Source organism: Oncorhynchus nerka, linkage group LG24 (assembly GCF_034236695.1).
Source record: "Oncorhynchus nerka isolate Pitt River linkage group LG24, Oner_Uvic_2.0, whole genome shotgun sequence".
NCBI classification, from domain to species: Eukaryota; Metazoa; Chordata; class Actinopteri; order Salmoniformes; family Salmonidae; genus Oncorhynchus; species Oncorhynchus nerka.
This window is the reverse complement of record NC_088419.1, coordinates 11,255,632-11,270,574: the sequence shown is the minus strand read 5'-3', so window position 1 is coordinate 11,270,574 and position 14,943 is coordinate 11,255,632. Positions and strand designations below refer to the sequence as shown.

The following is a 14,943-nucleotide window of genomic DNA, read 5'->3' as shown; positions in this document are numbered from 1 at the left end:
GAGAGTGCTGACCTAGGATCAGCCCCCAGGAGACAAGTTCACATCAGTTTCATAGTGAGAGTGCTGACCTAGGACCAGCCCCCCATCCATGTAATCTTAGGCACTGTGATCAGAATTGATCCTAAATCAGAACTCTGAAACACCTGATACGTACGTCCCCCCAGGAGACAAGTTCACATCAGATTCATAGTGAGAGTGCTGACCTAGGACCAGCCCCCCCCAGGAGACAAGTTAACATCAGTTTCATAGTGAGAGTGCTGACCTAGGACCAGCCCCCCCCACCCCCAGTAGACAAGTTCACATCAGTTTCATCCATGTAATCTTAGGCACTGTGATCAGAATTGATCCTAAATCAGAACTCTGAAACACCTGATACGTACGTCCCCCCCAGGAGACAAGTTCACATCAGTTTCATAGTGAGAGTGCTGACCTAGGACCAGCCCCCCATCCATGTAATCTTAGGCACTGTGATCAGAATTGATCCTAAATCAGAACTCTGAAACACCTGATACGTCGTCCCCCCCAGGAGACAAGTTCACATCAGTTTCATAGTGAGAGTGCTGACCTAGGACCAGCCCCCCATCCATGTAATCTTAGGCACTGTGATCAGAATTGATCCTAAATCAGAACTCTGAAACACCTGATACGTCGTCTCCCCCAGGAGACAAGTTAACATCAGTTTCATAGTGAGAGTGCTGACCTAGGATCAGCCCCCCAGGAGACAAGTTCACATCAGTTTCATAGTGAGAGTGCTGACCTAGGATCAGCCCCCCAGGAGACAAGTTCACATCAGTTTCATAGTGAGAGTGCTGACCTAGGACCAGCCCCCCATCCATGTAATCTTAGGCACTGTGGTCAGAATTGATCCTAAATCAGAACTCTGAAACACCTGATACGTACGTCCCCCCCAGGAGACAAGTTCACATCAGTTTCATAGTGAGAGTGCTGACCTAGGACCAGCCCCCCACCCATGTAATCTTAGGCACTGTGATCAGAATTGATCCTAAATCAGAACTCTGAAACACCTGATACGTACGTCCCCCCCAGGAGACAAGTTCACATCAGTTTCATAGTGAGAGTGCTGACCTAGGACCAGCCCCCCCCAGGAGACAAGTTAACATCAGTTTCATAGTGAGAGTGCTGACCTAGGATCAGCCCCCCAGGAGACAAGTTCACATCAGTTTCATAGTGAGAGTGCTGACCTAGGACCAGCCCCCCATCCATGTAATCTTAGGCACTGTGATCAGAATTGATCCTAAATCAGAACTCTGAAACACCTGATACGTACGCCCCCCCAGGAGACAAGTTCACATCAGTTTCATAGTGAGAGTGCTGACCTAGGACCAGCCCCCCAGGAGACAAGTTAACATCAGTTTCATAGTGAGAGTGCTGACCTAGGACCAGCCCCCCCATCCATGTAATCTTAGGCACTGTGATCAGAATTGATCCTAAATCAGAACTCTGAAACACCTGATACGTACGCCCCCCAGGAGACAAGTTCACATCAGTTTCATAGTGAGAGTGCTGACCTAGGACCAGCCCCCCCCATCCATGTAATCTTAGGCACTGTGATCAGAATTGATCCTAAATCAGAACTCTGAAACACCTGATACGTACGTCCCGTCCCCCCAGGAGACAAGTTCACATCAGATTCATAGTGAGAGTGCTGACCTAGGACCAGCCCCCCCATCCATGTAATCTTAGGCACTGTGATCAGAATTGATCCTAAATCAGAACTCTGAAACACCTGATACGTACGTCTCCCCCCCAGGAGACAAGTTAACATCAGTTTCATAGTGAGAGTGCTGACCTAGGATCAGCCCCCCCCCAGGAGACAAGTTAACATCAGCCTCGGACCCAGTAACATACAGGAGATTCGACCGATGTTCTAGATAGAACAATGTTTTCCACAAGATCACAATCTTCAGACAGACAGACAGTCTCAGTCAGTCAGTCAGTCAGTCTGGTCCCGTGTAGCTCAGTTGGAAGAGCATGACGGTTGCAACTCCAGGGTTGTGGATTTGATTCCCACCGAGGGTCGGGTATGATAAGTCGCTCTGGGTACGACCGGAAGTGTCTTTGTTGGATGTAGCAGATGGGTGATGGCGGCCATCTTAGATAGCCATCTTTTTGCTGATTTAGTCATTTCTCAAGGGGATATAGTTATATAAGCAAATAATACACGGTCAAATATTGTATATGTCAATTAGATGTTTTTATCCACTGAAGTGAATACATATGTTTTCAGTATGTGTAAGTGATCCCTGTGGGAATTAAATTACTCCAGTCTTGGAGCTACAGTAGTTCACTGTGTTTGTAGCCGTAACTGACCAGGGTTTTGAACCCGGGTCTTCTGCACGGCACAAGACTGAGCCTGGGGAGCTAACGCAAGTCAGCAGTTCTCTGGCAAGGTTACATCACACAAGGGTGGTTCCAAATGACCTCTTTTGCACGCACGCACGCACACACGCACGCACACACACACACACACACACACACACACACACACACACACACACACACACACACACACACACACACACACACACACACACACACACACACACACACACACACACACACACACACACACACACACACACCTCTCTTTGGAGATATTCTTGTTCTCTCTCCTCCACCTGGTCATGAAGTCGGTACAGAACTCAAACCACAGCATGAAGAAGTGACCTGTCGCCACCTCGGTCTCTCCTGTCTTGGGCTTCAGCCCTAAGAACGTCACCAGCTCGTGGAAGCTGAGGAACGGAGATAAGGGAAGATCGTGTTAGAACCTCTGGTCCAGTGAATCTCTCGTGTAATAATTGAATTACTGTCGACGGCAGTATCGCCCTGTGGAGCTCTTCAATTAAACTTATTTCGTCATACTACAAAGGCTATGTAGAATTAGAACGAGGGGGGAGTGTTTTCAAACCTTTTTTGTGCAAACATCAACTGGGCATGCACGTCATCATGTTCTTTATGCGCTGCAAATGAAATATACACAATTGTATAACATTTAAATGAACTACATACACCGGCATACAAAGACAAGCACTGAGAAGGTACTGTACTGTACAATGGTCATGACACTTGCAAGTTAAATGGAGCCAGACAACCTTTTTCTTCTTAAAAACACACATTTTACAAGCAATTCTCCCACAAAGGGGCTGTTTTGCTGCCTTAATAGTAACAAACCCTATTCTTCCGTGTTTCTATAATGGTCTATGATTCTATTTCAATCCAAAGACTTAGAGCCATGCAGAACAGATCTCTCTCCCTCTCTCTCTCTCTCTCTCTCTCTCTCTCTCTCTCTCTCTCTCTCAACAGTTTCTCCCACTGAACGTTCTCCCTATCTGTCTCTCTCCAGAGTCCCAGTACACACTGCCTGATCCCTATCTGTGTGTCTAGCCTCTGAACTTCACCGTAAGCTGTCTATCTTCCCCTCAGACCCATATCAAGCCTCTAAAAAAGACAGATAAGAAATTCGCCATGGCAACAGGATGTATGCTTCCTTATCTGAGAGCTAGAGACAATTGAATAATTATGATAGGAGCAACGTGAGGAGGGAGGGAGAAAGAGAGATAGAGAGCAAAAGAGAGAGGGAGCGATATATATATATATATACACACTACTACTACTACTAACTACTACTAACTACTGTTGTTATGTCACTATACTACTACTAACTACTACTACTACTAACTACTACTAACTACTGTTGTTGTGTCACTATACTACTAACTACTGTTGTTATGTCACTATACTACTACTAACTACTACTACTACTAACTACTACTAACTACTGTTGTTGTGTCACTATACTACTACTAACTACTGTTGTTATGTCACTATACTACTACTAACTACTACTACTACTAACTACTGTTGTTATGTCACTATACTACTAACTACTGTTGTTGTGTCACTATACTACTAACTACTGTTGTTATGTCACTAACCAACTAACTACTACTACTGACTATTTCTAACTACTGTTGTTGTGTCACTATACTACTAACTACTGTTGTTGTGTCACTATACTACTAACTACTGTTGTTGTGTCACTATACTAAACCTACACTCGATCCCTCCGATGTCAACAACTACAGACCAGTATCCCTTCTTTCTTTTCTCTCCAAAACTCTTGAACGTGCCGTCCTTGGCCAGCTCTCCCGCTATCTCTCTCAGAATGACCTTCTTGATCCAAATCAGTCAGGTTTCAAGACTAGTCATTCAACTGAGACTGCTCTTCTCTGTATCACGGAGGCGCTCCGCACTGCTAAAGCTAACTCTCTCTCCTCTGCTCTCATCCTTCTAGACCTATCGGCTGCCTTCGATACTGTGAACCATCAGATCCTCCTCTCCACCCTCTCCGAGTTGGGCATCTCCGGCGCGGCCCACGCTTGGATTGCGTCCTACCTGACAGGTCGCTCCTACCAGGTGGCATGGCGAGAATCCGTCTCCACACCACGTGCTCTCACCACTGGTGTCCCCCAGGGCTCTGTTCTAGGCCCTCTCCTATTCTCGCTATACACCAAGTCACTTGGCTCTGTCATAACCTCACATGGTCTCTCCTATCATTGCTATGCAGACGACACACAATTAATCTTCTCCTTTCCCCCTTCTGATGATCAGGTGGCGAATCGCATCTCTGCATGTCTGGCAGACATATCAGTGTGGATGACGGATCACCACCTCAAGCTGAACCTCGGCAAGACGGAGCTGCTCTTCCTCCCGGGGAAGGACTGCCCGTTCCATGATCTCGCCATCACGGTTGACAACTCCATTGTGTCCTCCTCCCAGAGCGCTAAGAACCTTGGCGTGATCCTGGACAACACCCTGTCGTTCTCAACTAACATCAAGGCGGTGGCCCGTTCCTGTAGGTTCATGCTCTACAACATCCGCAGAGTACGACCCTGCCTCACACAGGAAGCGGCGCAGGTCCTAATCCAGGCACTCGTCATCTCCCGTCTGGATTACTGCAACTCGCTGTTGGCTGGGCTCCCTGCCTGTGCCATTAAACCCCTACAACTCATCCAGAACGCCGCAGCCCGTCTGGTGTTCAACCTTCCCAAGTTCTCTCACGTCACCCCGCTCCTCCGCTCTCTCCACTGGCTTCCAGTTGAAGCTCGCATCCGCTACAAGACCATGGTGCTTGCCTACGGAGCTGTGAGGGGAACGGCACCTCAGTACCTCCAGGCTCTGATCAGGCCCTACACCCAAACAAGGGCACTGCGTTCATCCACCTCTGGCCTGCTCGCCTCCCTACCACTGAGGAAGTACAGTTCCCTACTAACTACTATTACTCAGCCCAGTCAAAACTGTTCGCTGCTCTGGCCCCCAATGGTGGAACAAACTCCCTCACGACGCCAGGACAGCGGAGTCAATCACCACCTTCCGGAGACACCTGAAACCCCACCTCTTTAAGGAATACCTAGGATAGGATAAAGTAATCCCTCTCACCCCCCCTTAAAAGATTTAGATGCACTACTGTTCCACTGGATGTCATAAGGTGAATGCACCAATTTGTAAGTCGCTCTGGATAAGAGCGTCTGCTAAATGACTTAAATGTAAATGTAAATGTACTACTACTGACTACTAACTACTGTTGTTGTTTCACTATACTATTAACTACTGTTGTTGTGTCACTATACTACTAACTACTGTTGTTGTTTCACTATACTACTAACTACTGGGGACTACTGTTGTTGTTACACTATACTACTAACTACTACTAACTACTGTTGTTGTGTCACTATACTACTAACTACTGTTGTTATGTCACTATACTACTAACTACTGTTGTTGTGTCACTATACTACTAACTGCTGTTGCTGTGTCACTATACTACTAACTACTGTTGTTATGTCACTATACTACTACTAACTACTATTACTACTAACTACTACTAACTACTGTTGTTGTGACACTATACTACTACTAACTACTGTTGTTGTGTCACTATGCTACTAACTACTACTACTGACTACTAACTACTGTTGCTGTGTCACTATACTACTAACTACTGTGGTTATGTCACTATACTACTAACTACTACTACTGACTACTAACTACTGTTGTTGTTTCACTACACTACTAACTACTGTTGTTGTGTAACTATACTACTATCTACTGTTGCTGTGTCCCTATACTACTAACTACTGTTGTTTTGTCACTATACTACTACTAACTATTACTAACTACTACTAACTACTGTTGTTGTGTGATTATACTACTACTAACTACTATTACTACTAACTACTGTTGTTGTGTCAGTATACTACTAACTACTGTCGTTTTGTCACTATACTACTAACTACTCTTGTTGTTTCACTATACTACAAACTACTACTACTACTACTACTTCTACTACTACTACTACTACTACTACTACTACTAGCTACTGTTGTTATGTCACCATACTACTACTACTAACTACTAGGGACTACTGTTGTTGTGTCACTATACTACTACTAACTACTACTACTAACTACTAGGGGCTACTGTTGTTGTGTCACTATAATACTACTAACTACTACTACTAACTACTAGGGGCTACTGTTGTTGTGTCACTATAATACTAACTACTGCTGTTATGTCACTATACTACTACTAACTACTACTACTACTGTTGTTGTGTCACTACTGTTGTTGTTGTTATGTCACTATACTACTACTAACTACTACTACTACTACTGTTGTTGTGTCACTATACTACTACTAACTACTACTAACTACTGTTTGTTGTGCCACTACTACTAACTACTACGGACTACTGTTGTTGTGTCACTATACTACTAACTACTGCTGTTATGTCACTATACTACTACTAACTACTACTAACTGTTGTTGTGTCACTGTTGTTGTCACTACTATACTACTAACTACTACTACCTACTGTTTTGTTGTTGTGTCACTATACTACTAACTACTGTTGTTGTGCCACTATACTACTAACTACTACTACCTACTGTTTTGTGTCACTATACTACTAACTACTGTTGTTGTGTCACTATACTACGAACTACTATTGTTGTGTCACTATACTACTAACTACTGTTGTTGTGTCACTATACTACTAACTACTGCTGTTATGTCACTATACTACTAACTACTACTAACTACTGTTGTTATGTCACTATACTACTACCTACTGTTGTTGTGTCACTACTACTAACTACTGTCACTATACTACTACTAACTACTGCTGTTATGTCACTATACTACTAACTACTACTAACTACTGTTGTTATGTCACTATACTACTACCTACTGTTGTTACGTCGCTATACTACTAACTACTAATACTACTACTACTAACTACTACTAACTACTACTAACTCCTGTTGTTATGTCACTATACTACTAACTACTGTTGCTGTGTCACTATACTACTACTAACTACTATTACTACTAACTACTACTAACTACTGTTGTTGTTTCACTATACTACTAACTACTGTTGTTGTGTCACTATACTACTAACTACTACTACTGCCTACTAACTACTACTAACTACTGTTGTTATGTCACTATACTACTACTAACTACTACTAACTACTGTTGTTATGTCACTATACTACTAACTACTGTTGTTGTGTCACTATACTACTACTAACTACTACTAACTACTGTTGTTGTGTCACTATACTACTAACTACTGTTGTTGTGTCACTATACTACTAACTACTGTTGTTGTGTCACTATACTACTAACTACTGTTGTTGTGTCACTATGCTACTAACTACTACTACTACTAACTACTGTTGTTATGTCACTATACTACTACTAACTACTACTACTACTACTAACTACTTGGGACGACTGTTGTTGTGTCACTATACTACTAACTACTGCTGTTATATCACTATACTACTACTAACTACTACTACTACTGTTGTTGTGTCATTATATTACTATCTACTACTACTACTAACTACTGTTGTTGTGCCACTATACTACTAACTACTACTACTAACTACTGTTGTTGTGTCACTATACTACTAACTACTACTACTACTAACTACTGTTGTTATGTCACTATACTACTAACTACTACTAACTACTGTTGTTATGTCACTATACTACTATCTACTACTAACTACTGTTGTTGTGTCACTATACTACTAACTACTGTTGTTGTGTCACTATACTACTAACTACTGTTGTTATGTCACTATACTACTAACTACTGTTGTTGTGTCACTATACTACTAACTACTGTTTTTGTGTCACTATACTACTACTAACTACTGTTGTTGTTTCACTATACTACTACTCACTGCCAGGGACTACTGTTGTTGTTTCACTATACTACTAACTACTGTTGTTGTTTCACTATACTACTACTAACTACTGTTGTTGTTTCACTATACTACTACTAACTACTGTTGTTGTTTCACTATACTACTAACTACTGTTGTTGTGTCACTATACTACTACTAACTACTGTTGTTGTGTCACTATACTACTACTAACTACTGCTGTTATGTCACTATACTACTACTAACTACTGTTGTTATGTCACTATACTACTACTAACTACTACTACTAACTACTGTTGTTGTGCCACTATACTACTAACTACTACTACTAACTACTGTTGTTGTGTCACTATACTACTAACTACTACTACTACTAACTACTGTTGTTATGTCACTATACTACTAACTACTACTAACTACTGTTGTTATGTCACTATACTACTATCTACTACTAACTACTGTTGTTGTGTCACTATACTACTAACTACTGTTGTTGTGTCACTATACTACTAACTACTGTTGTTATGTCACTATACTACTAACTACTGTTGTTGTGTCACTATACTACTAACTACTGTTTTTGTGTCACTATACTACTACTAACTACTGTTGTTGTTTCACTATACTACTACTCACTGCCAGGGACTACTGTTGTTGTTTCACTATACTACTAACTACTGTTGTTGTGTCACTATACTACTACTAACTACCGTTGTTGTTTCACTATACTACTACTAACTACTACTACTACTAACTACTGTTGTTGTGTCCCTATACTACTAACTACTGTTGTTGTGTCACTATAGTACTACTAACTACTGTTGTTGTTTCACTATACTACTACTAACTACTGTTGTTGTGTCACTATACTACTACTAACTACTGTTGTTGTTTCACTATACTACTACCTACTGTTGTTGTTTCACTATACTACTACTAACTACTGTTTTTGTGTCACTATACTACTAACTACTGTTGTTGTTTCACTATACTACTAACTACTACTACTGCCTACTAACTACTACTAACTACTGTTGTTATGTCACTATACTACTACTAACTACTACTAACTACTGTTGTTATGTCACTATACTACTAACTACTGTTGTTGTGTCACTATACTACTACTAACTACTACTAACTACTGTTGTTGTGTAACTATACTACTATCTACTGTTGCTGTGTCCCTATACTACTAACTACTGTTGTTTTGTCACTATACTACTACTAACTATTACTAACTACTACTAACTACTGTTGTTGTGTGATTATACTACTACTAACTACTATTACTACTAACTACTGTTGTTGTGTCAGTATACTACTAACTACTGTCGTTTTGTCACTATACTACTAACTACTCTTGTTGTTTCACTATACTACAAACTACTACTACTACTACTACTTCTACTACTACTACTACTACTACTACTACTACTAGCTACTGTTGTTATGTCACCATACTACTACGAACTACTACTACTACTAACTACTAGGGACTACTGTTGTTGTGTCACTATACTACTACTAACTACTACTACTAACTACTAGGGGCTACTGTTGTTGTGTCACTATAATACTACTAACTACTACTACTAACTACTAGGGGCTACTGTTGTTGTGTCACTATAATACTAACTACTGCTGTTATGTCACTATACTACTACTAACTACTACTAACTATTGTTGTTATGTCACTATACTACTACTAACTACTACTAACTACTGTTGTTGTGCCACTACACTACTAACTACTAGGGACTACTGTTGTTGTGTCACTATACTACTAACTACTGCTGTTATGTCACTATACTACTACTAACTACTACTAACTACTGTTGTTGTGCCACTATACTACTAACTACTACTACCTACTGTTTTTGTGTCACTATACTACTAACTACTGTTGTTGTGCCACTATACTACTAACTACTACTACCTACTGTTTTTGTGTCACTATACTACTAACTACTGTTGTTGTGTCACTATACACCGAACTACTATTGTTGTGTCACTATACTACTAACTACTGTTGTTGTGTCACTATACTACTAACTACTGCTGTTGTGTCACTATACTACTAACTACTACTAACTACTGTTGTTATGTCACTATACTACTACCTACTGTTGTTACGTCGCTATACTACTACTACTAATACTACTACTAATACTACTACTACTAACTACTACTAACTCCTGTTGTTGTGTCACTATACTACTACTACTAACTACTAACTACTGTTGTTGTGTCACTACTACTACTACTACTAACTACTACTAACTACTACTAACTCCTGTTGTTATGTCACTATACTACTAACTACTGTTGCTGTGTCACTATACTACTACTAACTACTATTACTACTAACTACTACTAACTACTGTTGTTGTTTCACTATACTACAAACTACTGTTGTTGTGTCACTATACTACTAACTACTACTACTGCCTACTAACTACTACTAACTACTGTTGTTATGTCACTATACTACTACTAACTACTACTAACTACTGTTGTTATGTCACTATACTACTAACTACTGTTGTTGTGTCACTATACTACTACTAACTACTACTACTAACTACTGTTGTTGTGTCACTATACTACTAACTACTGTTGTTGTGTCACTATACTACTAACTACTGTTGTTGTGTCACTATACTACTAACTACTGTTGTTGTGTCACTATGCTACTAACTACTACTACTACTAACTACTGTTGTTATGTCACTATACTACTACTAACTACTACTACTACTACTACTAACTACTTGGGACTACTGTTGTTGTGTCACTATACTACTAACTACTGCTGTTATATCACTATACTACTACTAACTACTACTACTACTGTTGTTGTGTCATTATATTACTATCTACTACTACTACTAACTACTGTTGTTGTGCCACTATACTACTAACTACTACTACTAACTACTGTTGTTGTGTCACTATACTACTAACTACTACTACTACTAACTACTGTTGTTATGTCACTATACTACTACTAACTACTACTAACTACTGTTGTTATGTCACTATACTACTATCTACTACTAACTACTGTTGTTGTGTCACTATACTACTAACTACTGTTGTTGTGTCACTATACTACTAACTACTGTTGTTATGTCACTATACTACTAACTACTGTTGTTGTGTCACTATACTACTAACTACTGTTTTTGTGTCACTATACTACTACTAACTACTGTTGTTGTTTCACTATACTACTACTCACTGCCAGGGACTACTGTTGTTGTTTCACTATACTACTAACTACTGTTGTTGTTTCACTATACTACTACTAACTACTGTTGTTGTTTCACTATACTACTACTAACTACTGTTGTTGTTTCACTATACTACTAACTACTGTTGTTGTGTCACTATACTACTACTAACTACTGTTGTTGTTTCACTATACTACTACTCACTGCCAGGGACTACTGTTGTTGTTTCACTATACTACTACTAACTACTGTTGTTGTTATACACTACTAACTAACTACTGTTGTTATGTCACTATACTACTACTAACTACTGTTGTTATGTCACTATACTACTACTAACTACTACTACTAACTACTGTTGTTGTGCCACTATACTACTAACTACTACTACTAACTACTGTTGTTGTGTCACTATACTACTAACTACTACTACTACTAACTACTGTTGTTATGTCACTATACTACTAACTACTACTAACTACTGTTGTTACTGTCACTATACTACTATCTACTACTAACTACTGTTGTTGTGTCACTATACTACTAACTACTGTTGTTGTGTCACTATACTACTAACTACTGTTGTTGTGTCACTATACTACTAACTACTGTTGTTGTGTCACTATACTACTACTACTACTACTACTAACTACTGTTGTTGTTTCACTACTAACTACTACTAACTACTACTAACTACTGTTGTTACTATCTACTACTATACTACTACTAACTACTGTTGTTGTTTCACTAACTACTGTTGTTGTGTCATGTCACTATACTACTAACTACTGTTGTTGTGTCACTATACTACTACTAACTACTACTACTACTGTTGTTGTGTCACTATACTACTAACTACTGTTGTTGTGTCACTATACTACTAACTACTGTTGTTGTGTCACTATACTACTAACTACTGTTGTTGTGTCACTATGTTGTTGTGTCACTAACTACTACTACTACTAACTACTGTTGTTATGTCACTATACTACTAACTACTACTACTACTACTAACTACTTGGGACTATACTACTACTACTTGGGACTGTTGTTGTGTCACTATACTACTAACTACTGTTGTTATATCACTATACTACTACTAACTACTACTACTACTACTGTTGTTGTGTCATTATACTAACTACTGTTGTTGTGCCACTATACTACTACTACTACTAACTACTGTTGTTGTGTACTACTAACTACTACTACTACTAACTACTGTTGTTACTATACTACTACTACTACTAACTACTGTTGTTATGTCACTATACTACTATACTACTACTAAACTACTGTTGTTGTGTCACTATACTACTAACTACTGTTGTTGTGTACTACACTACTACTAACTACTGTTGTTATGTCACTATACTACTAACTACTGTTGTTGTTGTCACTATACTACTAACTACTGTTTTTGTGTCACTATACTACTACTAACTACTGTTGTTGTTTCACTATACTACTACTCACTACTACTAACTACTGCCAGGGACTACTGTTGTTGTTTCACTATACTACTAACTACTGTTGTTGTTTCACTATACTACTACTAACTACTGTTGTTGTTTCACTATACTACTACTAACTACTGTTGTTGTTTCACTATACTACTAACTACTGTTGTTGTGTCACTATACTACTAACTACTGTTGTTGTGTCACTCACTATACTACTAACTACTGTTGTTGTGTCACTATACTACTACTAACTACTGTTGTTGTGTCACTACTACTAACTACTAAACTACTGTTGTTGTGTCACTATACTACTAACTACTACTAACTACTGTTGTTGTGTCACTATACTACTAACTACTGTTGTTGTTTCACTATACTACTAACTACTGTTGTTGTTGTGTCACTATACTAACTACTAACTACTACTAACTACTGTTGTTGTGTCACTATACTACTACTAACTACTGTTGTTGTTTCACTATACTACTACTAACTACTGTTGTTGTGTCACTATACTACTAACTACTGTTGTTGTGTCACTATACTACTAACTACTGTTGTTGTGTCACTATACTACTAACTACTGTTGTTGTGTCACTATACTACTACTAACTACTGTTGTTGTTTCACTATACTACTACTCACTACTACTAGGGACTACTGTTGTTGTTTCTACTAACTACTATACTAACTACTGTTGTTGTGTCACTATACTACTAACTACTGTTGTTGTGTCACTATACTACTAACTACTACTACTGACTACTAACTACTGTTGTTGTGTCACTATACTACTACTAACTACTGTTGTTGTTTCACTATACTACTACTAACTACTGTTGTTGTGTCACTATACTACTACTAACTACTGTTGTTGTTTCACTATACTACTAACTACTACTACTGCCTACTAACTACTACTAACTACTGTTGTTATGTCACTATACTACTACTAACTACTACTAACTACTGTTGTTGTGTTGTTGTGTCACTATACTACTACTAACTACTGTTGTTGTGTCACTATACTACTAACTACTACTGTTGTTGTGTCACTGTCACTATACTACTAACTACTGTTGTTGTTGTCACTATACTACTACTAACTACTACTACTAACTACTGTTGTTGTGTCACTATACTACTACTAACTACTGCTGTTATGTCACTATACTACTACTAACTACTGTTGTTGTTTCACTATACTACTACTAACTACTGTTGTTGTTTCACTATACTACTAACTACTGTTGTTGTTTCACTATGCTACTAACTACTACTACTACTAACTACTGCTGTTATGTCACTATACTACTACTAACTACTACTACTGTTGTTGTGTCACTATACTACTAACTACTACTACTAACTACTGTTGTTGTTTCACTATACTACTAACTACTGTTGTTGTTTCACTATAATACTACTAACTACTGTTGTTGTTTCACTATACTACTACTAACTACTGTTGTTGTTTCACTATAATACTACTAACTACTGTTGTTGTTTCACTATACTACTACTAACTACTGTTGTTGTTTCACTATACTACTAACTACTGTTGTTGTTTCACTATACTACTAACTACTGTTGTTATGTCACTATGCTACTAACTACTATTACTACTAACTACTGCTGTTATGTCACTATACTACTACTACTACTAACTACTGTTGTTATGTCACTATACTACTACTAACTACTGTTGTTATGTCACTATACTACTAACTACTGTTGTGTCACTATACTACTAACTACTGTTGTGTCACTATACTACTAACTACTGTTGTGTCACTATACTACTAACTACTACTACTAACTACTGTTGTTATGTCACTATACTACTAACTACTGTTGTTACGTCGCTATACTACTACCTACTGTTGTTACGTCGCTATACTACTAACTACTGTTGTTACGTCGCTATACTACTACCTACTGTTGTTACGTCGCTATACTACTAACTACTACTAACTACTGTTG

General features: G+C 38.9%; 1 protein-coding gene across 1 annotated transcript in view; it reads right to left on the bottom strand.

Moving 5' to 3' along the window:
- Positions 1–14,943, bottom strand: part of LOC115107453 (uncharacterized) — an 86,322-nt gene that overhangs the window by 10,142 nt on the left and 61,237 nt on the right. Inside the window, exons 15-16 of the mRNA XM_065008607.1 lie at positions 2,930–2,981; positions 2,604–2,753 (exon numbers count right to left, since the gene is read on the bottom strand). Of these exons, the coding sequence (XP_064864679.1) occupies positions 2,604–2,753; positions 2,930–2,981 (202 nt within the window). The remainder of the gene's footprint in view (positions 1–2,603; positions 2,754–2,929; positions 2,982–14,943) is intronic.